The sequence below is a fragment of the Carlito syrichta genome, unplaced genomic scaffold, assembly GCF_000164805.1.
Source record: "Carlito syrichta isolate Samal-C Ts95f unplaced genomic scaffold, Tarsius_syrichta-2.0.1 Scaffold316421, whole genome shotgun sequence".
Taxonomy (NCBI): domain Eukaryota; kingdom Metazoa; phylum Chordata; class Mammalia; order Primates; family Tarsiidae; genus Carlito; species Carlito syrichta.
Genome location: NW_007260517.1, coordinates 387,965 through 401,862, shown reverse-complemented (window position 1 = coordinate 401,862; position 13,898 = coordinate 387,965). Strand labels below are relative to the sequence as shown.

The 13,898-nt window shown below is 40.3% G+C and overlaps 1 protein-coding gene across 4 annotated transcripts in view; it reads left to right on the top strand.

The window, feature by feature from the left end:
- Positions 1-13,898, top strand: part of WTAP (WT1 associated protein) — a 35,900-nt gene that overhangs the window by 560 nt on the left and 21,442 nt on the right. For 3 of the 4 annotated variants that reach the window (XM_008074377.2, XM_008074378.1, XM_021707179.1), the window contains exons 2-3: positions 9,410-9,447; positions 12,332-12,387. In XM_008074377.2, the coding sequence (XP_008072568.1) occupies positions 9,418-9,447; positions 12,332-12,387 (86 nt within the window). In that variant the 5' untranslated portion in view covers positions 9,410-9,417. Of the gene's footprint in view, positions 1-2,616; positions 2,624-9,409; positions 9,448-12,331; positions 12,388-13,898 lie in introns of all 4 variants that reach the window. The other variant, XM_021707178.1, reaches the window with a different exon arrangement.

Sequence of the window (13,898 nt, the reverse complement as noted above, 5' to 3'; positions counted from 1 at the left end):
TTCCGCCGCTCCGAGGCCATTTTACCTCGGTCCCCAGGCCCGGGGTGAGGCGGGTGCTCGCGGAGGCCGGAGGTCGCTCTCCCCGGGCGGGCCGGCCGGCCGTGCTCGTCCCCTCCCTGCCGCGGCGTAGTCCCCTCCCGCCTCCTTGGGTCGGCTTCCGAGGACCTGGCCGCACGAGCGAGTACAGCTAAGGAAAAAAGAGGCGTTTGTGCACCACGGTTCATGTCACGCAATAGGTTGTTGTTGCAGCTGTGTTCTGTGGACTTCCATTTTTAAGCGAGTGCTTGCGTCCAAGGGAAGAAATGGAATTACTTTTTTAAAAACCGCTTTTCATCATGTGGGAAAGCCCAAACTCTTATTTTGATAAGAAAGTCGGTTGGTTGATCCCGTAGGACTAGGTTAAAATCGTCACTAATTGTGATCGAAAAGTAAAAAAACGATTCTTCTCCCCGGTAGAAAAGTACCTCGATGAACATGTTACGGTCGGGAGTTGTATTTGTTCCTATTTTATGGAGTTTTCATCCGATTTTTAATTTAGTTAATTCTATTGCTTCAGAAGATATGTGGAAGTCCCAGATCTATCACCACAAGTTCTCACTCTCTTTTTTATTTTAAAGTGTTGACCATTAAGTCCTCTGTGACAAACGTGTTGTAGATTTTTAAGGCCCCATTTAGAAACTGTGCAAAAATCTTTTCAAGATGTGTAAATTTTATTCTTAGTTTACTCAGTAGCATCTGATTGGGCAAATTGGGGAAGATTGCAGCCCACAAGGTGGCTTGTGTAAGGTTGAGGTTAAATCTTAAGGGTTGGATAGGTGTGTTTCTAAGAGTGCTTTTGGGTCTTATGGTATATTAAGCAGATACATAGTTACGGGATCAGTATTTTCATAAACTTTTCAGTGGCGAAACTTAGGAAACTATACTAAAGTTTCTAAATCCCAAAGGATGAAAGTAGTAGTAATAGTGTGTCCCAGGCATTGCCGATTTTTACATGGCTCGTCTATCTAGCTTTTGCAATTCAATGTTGTCATGTTTGTTCCAAATATTTTTGTTTATTATTTGTCAGAAATAAGCTGGTATATATGATCTAGAAAACTTGTACTAGTCCTGTGATGTGGAGGTGAGCATTGTCACCGTTACATTTGTTCTGTACATTACAGCTTTTAAGGATTCCTAGAGTCTTGTACGTATATAGAATCCTTGATCATTATTTGATAATGTATTTGTATTGTTTGTTTCTTGCTCTTCAGAATTTTATGTTAATAGGTCCTTTAGCAAAATAAGACAAGATAATATTTTGGTTTTATTCTTATTTTTATTTTTTAAATCATCTTCCACTTTTCTGCTTCTGAACATGTTCTGTTCCTTGTAGTTACTAAGCTTAGCAGAAAACAACTTTTCGATATTCCCACAATAGCTTATCCTACTGGATAGATATCATTAAGGTGTTCTATCAGACTAGAATTTGGGTGTTAATAAATGTTTTCTACCTTTGAAGATGTAGTTGGTGGATTTAATCTTTCCTAAATGCACATTGAAGTTGTATTTTATGTTCATATTTTATTTGAACAATCTCTTATCTATATAGCATTGCTATTGTGCTCAAAAGCATTGACATTTGCAGAGTTTGTGAGGCAGGCAAAATTGTTATCCTCTTTTTGCTGACTTGGGACCGCAGCTCAGAGTTAAGTGATGCTCAAGATCACACCCATGACAAAAGAGTAAGGAAAAGGTGGACTACTAGTACCTTTCTGCTATAGTGCCAAGGCTGTTACGGTGTATAGTGACCGGTTTCTTGATTGAGTTATGTTTTTGTTTCAGCAAGGTACATGCCTTCTTACTGAAGTGTTGGCTGGTGCTTGCCTCTGTTCAGAGAGAACTGAGTTGCCTAACTTAGGATCATAATGCTAAATAAGAGCCAGGAAACTCCTGGGATCTGGGATGCTAGGCACCTAGCCAACCTAAACTGAACTCCACATCCTAAGCTGTTTGTGTTAAAGCGTCAGGAGTAGATGCTGGTTCTGACAGTCTACACTTGAGATATATTATTTCTGAATTATCTACATAAATAACTGAAACTTTCATAATTTTAAAATCAATTATCATCACTTACCAACTTTTGAGGGACACTGAATTTGAGATCCTAACCCCACATAATTAACAGCTGTTTTAATCCCTGAATACTGATTCATCTAACGACTCACATTCATTTACATCCTGGAAAATGAGGATTAATTTTGAGTTTGAAAAGTTGTAGCCGGGCTCAGTGGCTCAGTTTGTAATCCTGCGCCTTGGGAGGCTGAGGTGAGTGGATTACCTGAGCCCGCGGGTTCAAGACCCACCTGGGCAACTTGGTAAGACCTCATCTCTACAATAAATCAAAAATCACCCAGGCGTGGTAGCACGCACCTGTAGTTCCAGCTCCTTGGAAGACTGAGGCGGAAGGATCGCTGGAGCCCAGGAGGTCGAGGCTGCGGTGGCCGGGAGCAACCACTGCACTCCAGTCTGGGCGACAGAGTGAGACTCCAACTCAAAAAAAAAAGAAAAAGAAAAGTTGTGATTATTAAGTGTGACTCATAAGCACTGAGTATATTTTCTTCATTATTTTCCTTCAAGATTCAAGGTTCAACTCTAATGGACTCCAAATGTTTTGGTTATTCCATTTTCTGATACGGGAATAGAGTGTTCTAAGAACTTGGAATATCCATTGTCTTTATGAATATAAAATTGACTTTTTTTCTGATTTCTTTGTAATTTTTCAAAGCTTTTAAAGCTGTGGGGTACAATTCAGGGTTAGTGGTCATAGTACAGGTAAAGTTTGGGTACCCTTATTGATGTCATGTGCCTCCCTAGAATTGACTTTAGATGGTTATTGTGCTTGTCAGTGGGTTTTTTAAAATTACCCTGTGAAATAGTAAATTTCTTAGCACATTAATACAGTGTAAAAGTCAAAATTGAGAGTTAGGTTCTATTTTGACTAAGTAGTTGAATGTTGAGATACTTTTAAATTTTAAATCTGTTCTAGTTTGACTTTTGCCTGACAGTGCATTTAACTGTGTGGCATATCATGGACTCTCAAGGAAAGATTGACTTTTCGTCAGCTTAAAGTTAAGGGAAGATTTTTTTTCCCCCCAAATGAATTTCCCACGTTGTTTACCTCAAACACCTTAAATAACCTGTGGCTCTGAGAGTTGACTTAAGAAGTGCATTTATACAAAACTTGTATTTATCCCTCATTTATGTTGCAAATTTAGAAATGTATTTTTCCAAGTAGCTGGAACTACAGGCATGTGCTACCACGCCCGGCTCATTTTGATTTATTGTAGAGATGAGGTCTCTCCAAGTTGCCCAGGTGGGTCTCGAACCCCCGGGCTCAGGCAATCCATTCACCTCAACCTCCCAAAGGCGTGGGATTACAGGCTGAGCCACCGAGCCCGGCTAGAAATGTATTTTTAAAGATAATTTGGATTATAAGCACCGTTTCTTTAAAATCTACCTGGCATCAAACTTTTTAAAAAGGAAAGAGCATAAGCCAATGTTAGAAATGCAAATAACTGGCCAGACTGGGTTGCTCAACCTGTAATCCCAGCACTTTGGAGGACAATGGATTGCCTGAGCCTGCAGGTTCGTGACCAGCCCGGGCAATTTGGTGAGACCTGTCTCTACAATAAAAAAATAAAAAATTAGCTGGATGTGGTAGTGTGCGCCTGTAGTTCCGGCTACTTGGAAAGCTGAGGCGGAGGGATCTCTGGAGCCCAGCAAGTCGACACTGGGGTGGCCATGAGTGTGCCACTGCACTCCAGCCTGGGTAATAGAGTGAGACTCCGACTCAAAAAAAAAATGCAAATAACTGCTCTCTAAAATTCTAAACATTGGAGATACCAAGAATTCTTTAGTAACACTTAGAAGCAAAGTCAGGACGATGATGTGGTTGTTATCCTTTAGCTTTTTCAGGAAACACTGAAAGACTGGTTTTTCTGTTTTGTTTTGAAACAGGGTCTTGCTCTGTCACCCAAGCTGGAGTGCAGTGGTATGATCATAACTCACTGTGGCCTCAAACTCCTGAGCTAAAGCAATCTTTTCACCTCAGCTTTCCCAGTGACTAGGACCATAGGTGCTTGCCACCATACCCAGCTATTTTTTTAAAAAATTTTTTGTAAAAGTGCAGTCTCACAATGTTGACTAAGCTGAGAGTGTGGTCTTTTGATGGGGAGAAGAAAACTAATCATTAAATACTTTTTTTTTGTTGTTGTTGTCAGGTCTTTCTCTCCCAGGTGGGAGTGCAGTGGTACATCTTCTGGGTTCAAATGATCCTTCTGCCTCAGCCTCTTAAGTACCTGGGACTATGGGTGCACTACAATGCCCAGCTTATTTTATTTTTATAGAGACAAAGTCTCGCTATGTTGCCCTGGCTGATCTTGGACTCCTGGGTTCAAGCAGTCCCTGATTTGGCCTCTCAAAGTGCTGCAGTTACAGGCATGAGTCATGGCGCCTGATCATTTTGTGCCAGCCACCATGCAAAAATTAATGTTTGTCTTCAAAAACAGCACAACAGACTGGGCATAGTGGCTCACGCTTGTAACCCCTGCTCTTAGGGAGACCAAGGCAAGAGAGATTGCTTGAGCCCAGGAATTCTACCACCAGCCTGGGCAACATAGTGAGACCTCATCAAAAAAAAAAAAAAAAAAAAAATTAGACAGGCATGGTGGCCTGCGTCTGTATTCCCAGCTATTTGGGAGGCGAAGGTGGAAGGATTGCCTATGCCCAAGAGTTCACGGGTGCATTGAGTGGTGATTGTGCTACTGCACTCCGGCCTGGGCAACAGAGTGAGACTCTGACTCAGAGAACAACAGCAAAAAGAAAAGTACAGTAATTTGGGGCCCTTGTGGTGAACCTTTATCAAGATGGGGAAATGGAGCCTCAGAGTTTCTGCTGCTTTTTTAATTTTCTTTTCCTTTTTTTTTTTTTTTTTTTTTTTTGAGTTGGCGTCTCACTCTGTCGCCCGGGCTAGAGTGCAGCGGCACACTCACAGACTCCAAGGCTCCGGTGATCCTTCCACCCCAACCTTCCAAGTAGCTGGAACTGCAAGGTGCATGCCACCATGCCCAGCTGATTTTTTTAATTTATTGTAGAGATGAGGTCTTGCCAGGTTGTCCAGCCTGGTCTCAAATCTGTGGGCTCAGGCAATCCTCTCACCTCAGCCTCCCAAAATGCTGGGATTATAGGTGTGAGCCACCAAGTCCTTGCTGTAAATCTAGTTTTCAAGCACTCATAGAACTCCACCATAGTACCTGTGATATCAAGGTCCATATTTATTCTCACAATTTGATAATAATGTGGTTATCTTATTGGTTCTCAAAAGGATTTAGATTGATGTATTTATATAAGTTTGTGGCTAGGTGCCTAGGTTCACACCTGTAATCCCTTCACTTTAGGAGGCCAAGGCAGGAAGATTGCTTGAGACCAGCCTGGGCAACATAGCAAAATCCTCTATTGCCCCATCTCTACCAAAAACTTTTAAAAATTAGCTGAGCCTGGTGGTACAAGCCTATAGTCCCAGCTACACAGAAGGCTGAGGCAAGAGGTTTGCTTGAAGCTGTAGTAAGCAAGCTATGATCTCACCACTACACTCCAGCCTGTCAGACAAGACACCCTGCCTCAGTAAATTTAACTAAAGTGAATGAAACAATTCTATCCCCATGGAGCTACTTAATAATTGGGAGAAATAGGTATATAGAACGACAGGAGTGATAAGATGTATAAGCTCAGGTTGTGATAAGAGGTATGAACACAAAAAGAATGGGTATATGGAATTTTGAGTGAAATGGGAACCTTATAAGAATTTAACCAGAAGGGTGAAATATAGATACATACATACAGTGGTCAAATATGTGCAGTTCAAATGACTATAATTGTCTTACAGGCTTTTTTTTTTCTTTTTAATTAAAAAGATTATTGATACTTAATTCCGGACAAATGGGAAATTCTGAGAAAACACATGGCTTGATTTCTGTGTCCAGGACTTTGCAGGCTAATAGAGTGAATGCATATCAAAGTCCTGCTATATGCCGGGCGCAGTGGCTCAAACCTGTAATCCCAGCACTTTGGTTGGCTGAGGCGAGAGGATTGCCTGAGCCCACGGATTCGAGACCAGCCTGGGCAACATGGTGAGATCTCGTCTCTACAATAAATCAAAAATTAGCCATGCATGGTAGTGCGTGCCTGTAGTTCCAGCTACTTGGAAGGTTGAGGTGGAAGGATTCCCAGAGCCCAGCAGGTTGACGCTGGAGTGGCGATGAGCATGCCACTGCACTCCAGCCTGGGCGACGGAGTGAGACTCCAACTCCAAAAAAAAAGTCCTAAAATAAAAGTGGTTAGAGATAAACATGGTGAAGCTTTCCCAAATGGTTGGAATAACTGCTGCCAGATTAGGATAGTTAGTCACTAAGCAGCTTTCTTTAACTGCAGTGGAGATTGTAAACTGGGCAGCAAGGGTCGTAAAGTAGGCAGGGACCAACTCAAAGAAAAATAAAAATATACATTTAAAATTTTAGAAGTATGATCATGTCTTCTTAGGACGGAGTGACTGAATTGATGAAACATATACAATCAGCTCAGAAACAGATGACATACTTGGTTTTTTGTCTGTTTGCTACATCCCATGAGAAGATGATTAAAGAGGGAAGAATTAAACCAGTAATTTATTGTATGATCAGTTTTTATTTTTTCTAAATTCTTTTACACTACATACCTAATCTGAAAACTAGAGCTTAATAACAATATAACTAGAGTATCTGTTTTATAAGGTAGAATTGGGAGTGTGTGTATTGGAAGAACATCTCCTTTAAAGGAGTCCCAAATATTCACTAAGAAATCAAGTAGCTTTTAAAAACTCGGTTTAACATACAAATTTTTTGGTAGAATTCCTAGTAGTTTAGAATTTGTAGTAAGTAAGAGTATGTAAAATAAGCCATAAATAAATACTTATAAATATAAGGAAACATTCATGAATATGCTATTAGAAATAATAACCTGTGGTGGCTTGCACTTGTATTCCCAGCTATGCAGGAGGCTGAGGTTGGAGGATCAGTCTATTGAGCCTAGGAGTTAAAGAAAAAAAAGAAATAATATCTAAGATTAAATAAATTTGCCTGTCTTCTTGTTAAATGTATTAGGAAATAACAGAAGCATTTTTCAGTAAAAGAACTCATTTCTTACTTTATATAAATTATGTTATTGTAGCAAATGCAATTTAGATTTTTTTTTTCATTTTTTCCTTTGTAAGTGTGTGAATTCATGGCTTGATAAATAATACTTACTATTGGCATTCATTCTTTTTTTTGTTTTTTTTTTTTGAGTTGGAGTCTCACTCAGTCGCCCAGACTGGAGTGCAGTGGCCGCTCCTGGCCACCGCAGCCTCGACCTGCTGGGCTCCGGCGATCCTTCCGCCTCAGCCTTCTGAGTAGCCGGAATTACAGGCATGCGCTACTACGCCCAGCTGATTTTTTGATTTATTGTAGAGATGAGGTCTCACTGCCCAGGCGGGTCTCGAACCCGCGGGCTCAGACAATTGACTCACCTCAGCCTCCCAACGGTGCAGGATTACAGGCTGAGCCAGGCATTCATTCTTAAGACAGCATAATAAAGTGTTCTTTATTTGAATTCATTAACCTATCTATCACTAAGATGGTTAAGTGAATTTTCTACAATTTTGTATAGAAATATGTAATGTATGAAGCCATGGGACAGTAGTGAATTATGACTGTGATAGATTCTACCTTATAACAAAACACAATGCTGTGAAATAAAAGGCTTAGAAACTGCTATTACCCTTAAATGTCTGTTATACTGTCTGAGGTCAATATCTGACTTAAGCACAAAGCTTGTTACTTCTGCTGCAAGATTTGTCTTTCATAGGAGGGTTGTAAGAATATAATAAAAAATTATATTTATCTTTTGTTTTTTTGAGCCTGTCACCCAGTGCAGTGGCAAACGCACGGCCATCGCAGCCACTACCTACTCCTCAGGCGATCATTCCACCTCAGCCTTCCAAGTAGCTGGAACTACAGGCACATGCCACCATGGCCAACTAATTTTTTTTTTATTGTAGAGACGAGATCTTGCCAAGTTGCCAAGATTGGTCTCGAATCCCTGGACTTAGACAGTCCTCTCACCTATGCCTCCCAGAGTGTTGGGATTGCAGGCGTGAGCCACCTCTCCTGGAAAAAATATATTTCTCTTGACCCTTCATGGCAATATCAGACGATTTGAATGAAGAGCTTTTGTCTTTTTTTGAAAGACAAAGACTAACTCTGTTGTTCAGCCTGGAGTGCAGTGGCACGATGATAGGTCGGGTGTGCTCTACCACAACCAGCTCATTTTTCTGTTTTTTTGTATAGGCGGAATTCTCACTATGTTGCCCAGGCAGGTCTTCAACTCCTAGTCTCAAGCAGTCCTCCAGCCTTGGCCTCCTAAAGTGCTGAGATTGCAGGCATGATCCACACCACGACTGGCCTGATCGTTTTTACAAGGGAGTTTTTAAAAAATTACCTGATAACTGTAATAATGGTGCTAACAAAGGGGGAATTGGTTATAGAATATACAATAACTGTAATATCTTTGCAACTTTTAAATATAAATCTAAGCCGGGCTCGGTGGCTCAACCTGTAATCCCACACTTTGGGAGGCTGAGGTGAGTGGATCGCCTGAGCCCACGGGTTGGAGACCCGCCTGGGCAACTTGGCGAGACCTCATCTCTACAATAAATCAAAAAATCAGCTGGGCATGGTAGTGCATGCCTGTAATTCTGGCTACTTGGAAGGCTGAGGCAAAAGGATAACCGGAGCCCAGCAGGTCGAGGCTGCGGTGGCCAGGAGCAGCCACTACACTCCAGTCTGGGTGACAGAGTGAGACTCCAACTCAGAAACAAACAAACAAACAAACAAAATAAATAAATAAATCTAAAATAAGTTTATTTAAATAAAGTCTAATAATTTGACTAACATAGTTTGCTAATGAATTCGTTTTAAAGAGCCAGTAATTAGTCGGGCTCAGTGGCTCAGCCTGTAATCCCGCACTTTGGGAGGCTGAGGTGAGTGGATTGCCTGAGCCCGTGGGTTCAAGACCCGCCTGGGCAACTTGGCGAGTCCTCATCTCTACAATAAATCAAAAATTAGCCAAGCGTGGCAGCGCACGTCTGTAGTTCCAGCTGCTTGGAAGGCTGAGGCGGAAAGATCGCCGGAGCCCAGCAGGTCGAGGCTGAGGTGTCCGGGAGCGGCCACTGCACTCCAGTCTGGGCGACAGAGTGAGACTTCAACTCAAAAAAAAAAAAAAGCCAGTAATTTTTGTTTCTACCTTAACTGGAAGAAAATCAATTGACTCTCTTTGCCCCAACCCTTTTTTTTTTTAGGAATCAAGATGACCAACGAAGAACCTCTTCCCAAAAAGGTATGTTTTTGTTCTGTTTTTAGTTTAGCAGTTTCAGGCACATCTTCTTCAAATTAATAGAATTGAAGGGATTATCTTTGCTTGTTTTTTGTTCTTGCCATTATAACAGTAATGACATTGGGGATATGCGGTGCGCTAGGTATTGTACCTTATATATGCAATATATTTTAGAATATTTTCAGATTTTGGAAAACTTATGATATTTCTATAATCTATTTATATCCTTTATAAATAATGTCAGAAGGCCAGGCTCAGTGGCTCAGCTTGTAGTCCCCATGCTTTGGGAGGCTGAGTTGAGTGGATTGCCTGAACCTGCGGGTTCGAGACCTGCCTGAGCAAGTTGGCGAGACCTCATCTCTATAATAAATCAAAAATTAGCCGAGCATGGTAGCGCATGCCTGTAGTTCCAGCTACTTGGAAGGCTGAAGCGAAAGGATCGCCGGAGCCCAGCAGGTCGAGGCTGCGGTGGCCGGGAGCGGCCACTGAACTCTGCACTCCAGTCTGGGCGACAGAGTGAGACTCCAACTCAAAAAAAGTAATAATAATAATGTCAAAAAAGGAGATTACAACTTCTGGGTAGTATATTCTTTTTCTAACTTAAAGCTCTTAGGATGTTCTTTAAAACCACTTTTTTATTCTTCAGAAAAAGGTTACAGCTAGTTAGTTTTTATATTCTACCATTTCCTCTGAAGTTTTTGTTGTCTAGTCTCAATTTCTTCCTGTTCCACATCTCTACATTAATTGAGTTTTGTCACTATTACATTCAGGCATATATGGGTATTACAAAAGAAGTAACATTGTTTCTGGGAGGAATTTGTGATTCAGTTGAGAAAACAGGATATAGGCTCACTAAGCTGAATATTTTGAGTTGGAGTCTCACTCTGTTGCCCAAACTGGAGTGCAGTGGCCACTGCAGCCTCGACCTGCTAGGCTCCGGTTATCCTTCCACCTCAGCCTTCCGAGTAGCCAGAATTACAAGCACGTGCTATCATGCCTGGCTGATTTTTTGATGTATTGTAGAGATGAGGTCTCGCCGAGTTGCCCAGGTGGGTCTCGAACCCACAGGCTCAGGCAATCCACTCACCTCAGCCTCCCAAAGTGCAGGATTACAGGCTGAGCCACCAAGCCTGGCTTGAACATTTATCCTAAAGTTTTGGGGTCAGATTATTAATTAAATGAATAAAGGCTTGTATTGTGCTTTAGTAATCTGAGAATTACTATATGCTTCTTATAGTATTTTTTTAATAATATATTCTGTTATCATGTTTTTCCCCTCTTCCGTTTTTTTCTTAAGAGTTTTTCTATTTATTTATTTATGTACTTACTTTTTTGTTTTTAATTTTTTTAGAAAGCAGGATTTATTGAGAGGACAGAAAAGCTCCCACAGTGGGAAGGGATCTGAAGGGGTAGCCCCACTTATTTTTAAGAGACAGGGTTTCTCTCTATCACCCAGGTTGGAGTACAGTGATGTTAACCTAACTCACTGCAGCCTCGAATTTGGTCTCAAGTGATTCTCCCACTTCAGCTTCCCAAGTAGCTGGGATTACAGGTGTTTTTTTTACCACACCCAGCCACTTTTTCTATTTTTTATAGAGATGGGGTCTCACTATGTTGTTCAGGCTGTTCTTGAACTCCTGGGCTCAAGCAATCTCCCCATCTTGGCCTCCCAAAGTGCTAGGATAACCCACATTTTAAGATAATTCTGTTTTACTGGTTGGTATTATAATCTGAAACCATTTTAAGAAAAGATTTGTCTTATAAGGGAAACTAATAAAGCCTAAATTTTATACTAAAGTAGGAAAGGCGCCTTACCTTCATTTGGTATAGGGAAGAAGCAGTTTCAGCTTATACCCACCCTTTTTTGACTTATTTTGAAGTAATTATAGATTTACAGGTAACTGCAAAGAAATATGTGAGGAGGTTCTGTGTGCCCTTCATTGAGCTTCTTTCTATGTTTACATCTTGCATAACAAACATCTTGAATAAAAGTATGAAAAACAGGGAATTGACATTAGTACAATCTACAGAGTTTATTCAGATTTCACTAGTGACGCTGACATATTGCGCATAGTTCTGTGCAATTTTTTCACGTGTTTTTGTAACCACTACCAATCAAGATATGTATCTTAGCTGTCACCACAGTCTTCCTTGTGTTATTCTTATATAGCCTCACTCTCCTCCCATCCCTAACCCCTGGCAACTGCTAATCTGTTCTCCATTTCTGTACTTTTTATTTCAGTTTTATGTAGATGAAATCATGTAGCATTTATTTTGAAATTGTGTTTATTTTTCCACTCAGTGTATCAATAGCCTGGATCTTTTCTTTGTTAAACAGTGTTTGTGGTATGGATGTATAATAGTTCACCTGTTGAGGGCCATTTGATAGTTTCCAGTTTGGGGTTATTATAAATAAAGCTACTTGGACATTTATTTTCATTTCTTGAGATAGATGTTTAAGAGTGCAACTGCTGGGTCCTCTGGCGCATCCCACTTTAGTTTTAAAGGAACTGCCGGCCTTTTTCAGAGTGGCAGTGTCATTTTACATTCTCACCGGCAGTATTTTAAAGTTTACTTTCCCTAGTATTGACATTGCCACTAATTTTTATTTTAGCCCTTTTAACCAGTATGTAGTGATACATTATTGGAACTTTAATTTGCATTTTTCTAATGATGATGTCCACTGTTCAGGTACCAAATAGTTCACCTTTTAAAAACCTCTATGAGGTAAAATAAGGTTTTTAAAAAATTACAATACATGCTGAGCCATTTAAATCTCAAACTCTAGAGAGGTTTCGTAGGTCTCAGTGTAGCACTCCTTTTGGGTGATTTCTGTGTCTTCAGGAAGAGCATTCAATTCCAATTCATATTGTAATTCTTTCTATAGGTTCGACTGAGTGAAACAGACTTCAAAGTTATGGCACGAGATGAGTTGATTCTAAGGTAAAATTGTTCTTTTATCAAAAATATCTCTTCTATAGAACATTATGTTGAACTGTACTGTAGTATTTATCTTTTTGCCGAATATTAATACATCCTTAAATCATTTAATATACTTTTTGAACATATTTCCCATGACCTCTTCCTTTCTTTCTTTTAAGGAAGCAGGATTTACTAAGAAGACAGAAAAGCTCACACATTGGGAGGGCACCCAAAAGTGATGCCTGGCCTATTTCTTTTTGTTGTTGTTGAGTTGGAGTCTTACTCTGTTGCCCAGACTAGAATGCAGTGGCTACTCCCGGCCACTGCAGCCTCGACCTGCTGGGCTCCGGCAATCCTTCCACCTCAGCCTTCCAAATAGCTGGAACTACAGGCGCACGCTGCCACGCCTGGCTAGTTTTTTATTTATTATAGAGATGAGGTCTCGCTAAGTTGCCCAGGCGGGTCTTGAACCTGTGGGTTCAGGCAATCCACTCACCTCAGTCTCCCAAAGGCGCAGGATTACAGGCTAAGCCACCGAGCCCGGCTGCCTATTTCTTAATTACATAAACACTGAGGAAAACATAACACTTTAAATAACTACAACACTGGCTTGGGTAACTTCTAGACTCACAAGTAACCTGATTTTTTTTTTCTTTATAGAGGCAAAATACTTAAAATTGCTCCTTGGAAAGCATTTATACTTCATGTGAGAAAAGACCCTTCCTTCAGGAAGATTTCAGTTAAATATATGGAATTGTTTTGTGTAGTTTTTCCATTTGTGTTTAACATTTGAAGGCATAATCCTAGCTGCTCTTCTAGTTATGGAAGAATTATTTAATTTAATGAAGCAAAGTTATTCTTATAAGTGTGATTATCTTGTAAATGTCTTTATAAAAGCAGATTGTCGAGTATAACATAATATTCTTTTTGAAACTATGTAAGAGATCAGAAAATGGGATGTTCTGTGTTTTATAACATAAATATATTTGTTCTATAATTTATTACTGTGCTTACTTTCTTACTTGATAAGTTTCTTACTTGATAAGTTTTAGGTAAAAATTAAACGATTATTTTTCAGGGCAACCATTGGAAAGTCACCAAACTTTGCTTTCTCAAATTTGAAGGAATTTTTATTTGAAAAACTAAGCAAATTTAACACGCTGAGAGTGGGAAAGAGAAAAGGTGTTTTGTAAGATAGGGGGACAAAGATAGCATGTTTTGTTGTTTTCTAGAGTGTGATAATTTCCTACCTTTGCTTATACTTCACTTAGCTGCTCTGTGTGGTCCTGTTCTTTTGAGTCAGAGTCACTCTGTTGCCCAGGTTGGAGTACATTGACACAATCACAGCTCACCGTAGCCTGCTGGGCTCAGGTGATCCTTCTGCCTCAACTTTCCAAGTAGCTGGAACTATAGGCATGTACCACCAGACCTGGCTATGGACATGTTCTTTGTTTTTCTTTGCCATAATCTCATGCATAGGACAGTTTATCGTTGCATATCTTTTTTTTTTTTTTTTGAGTTGGAGTCTCACA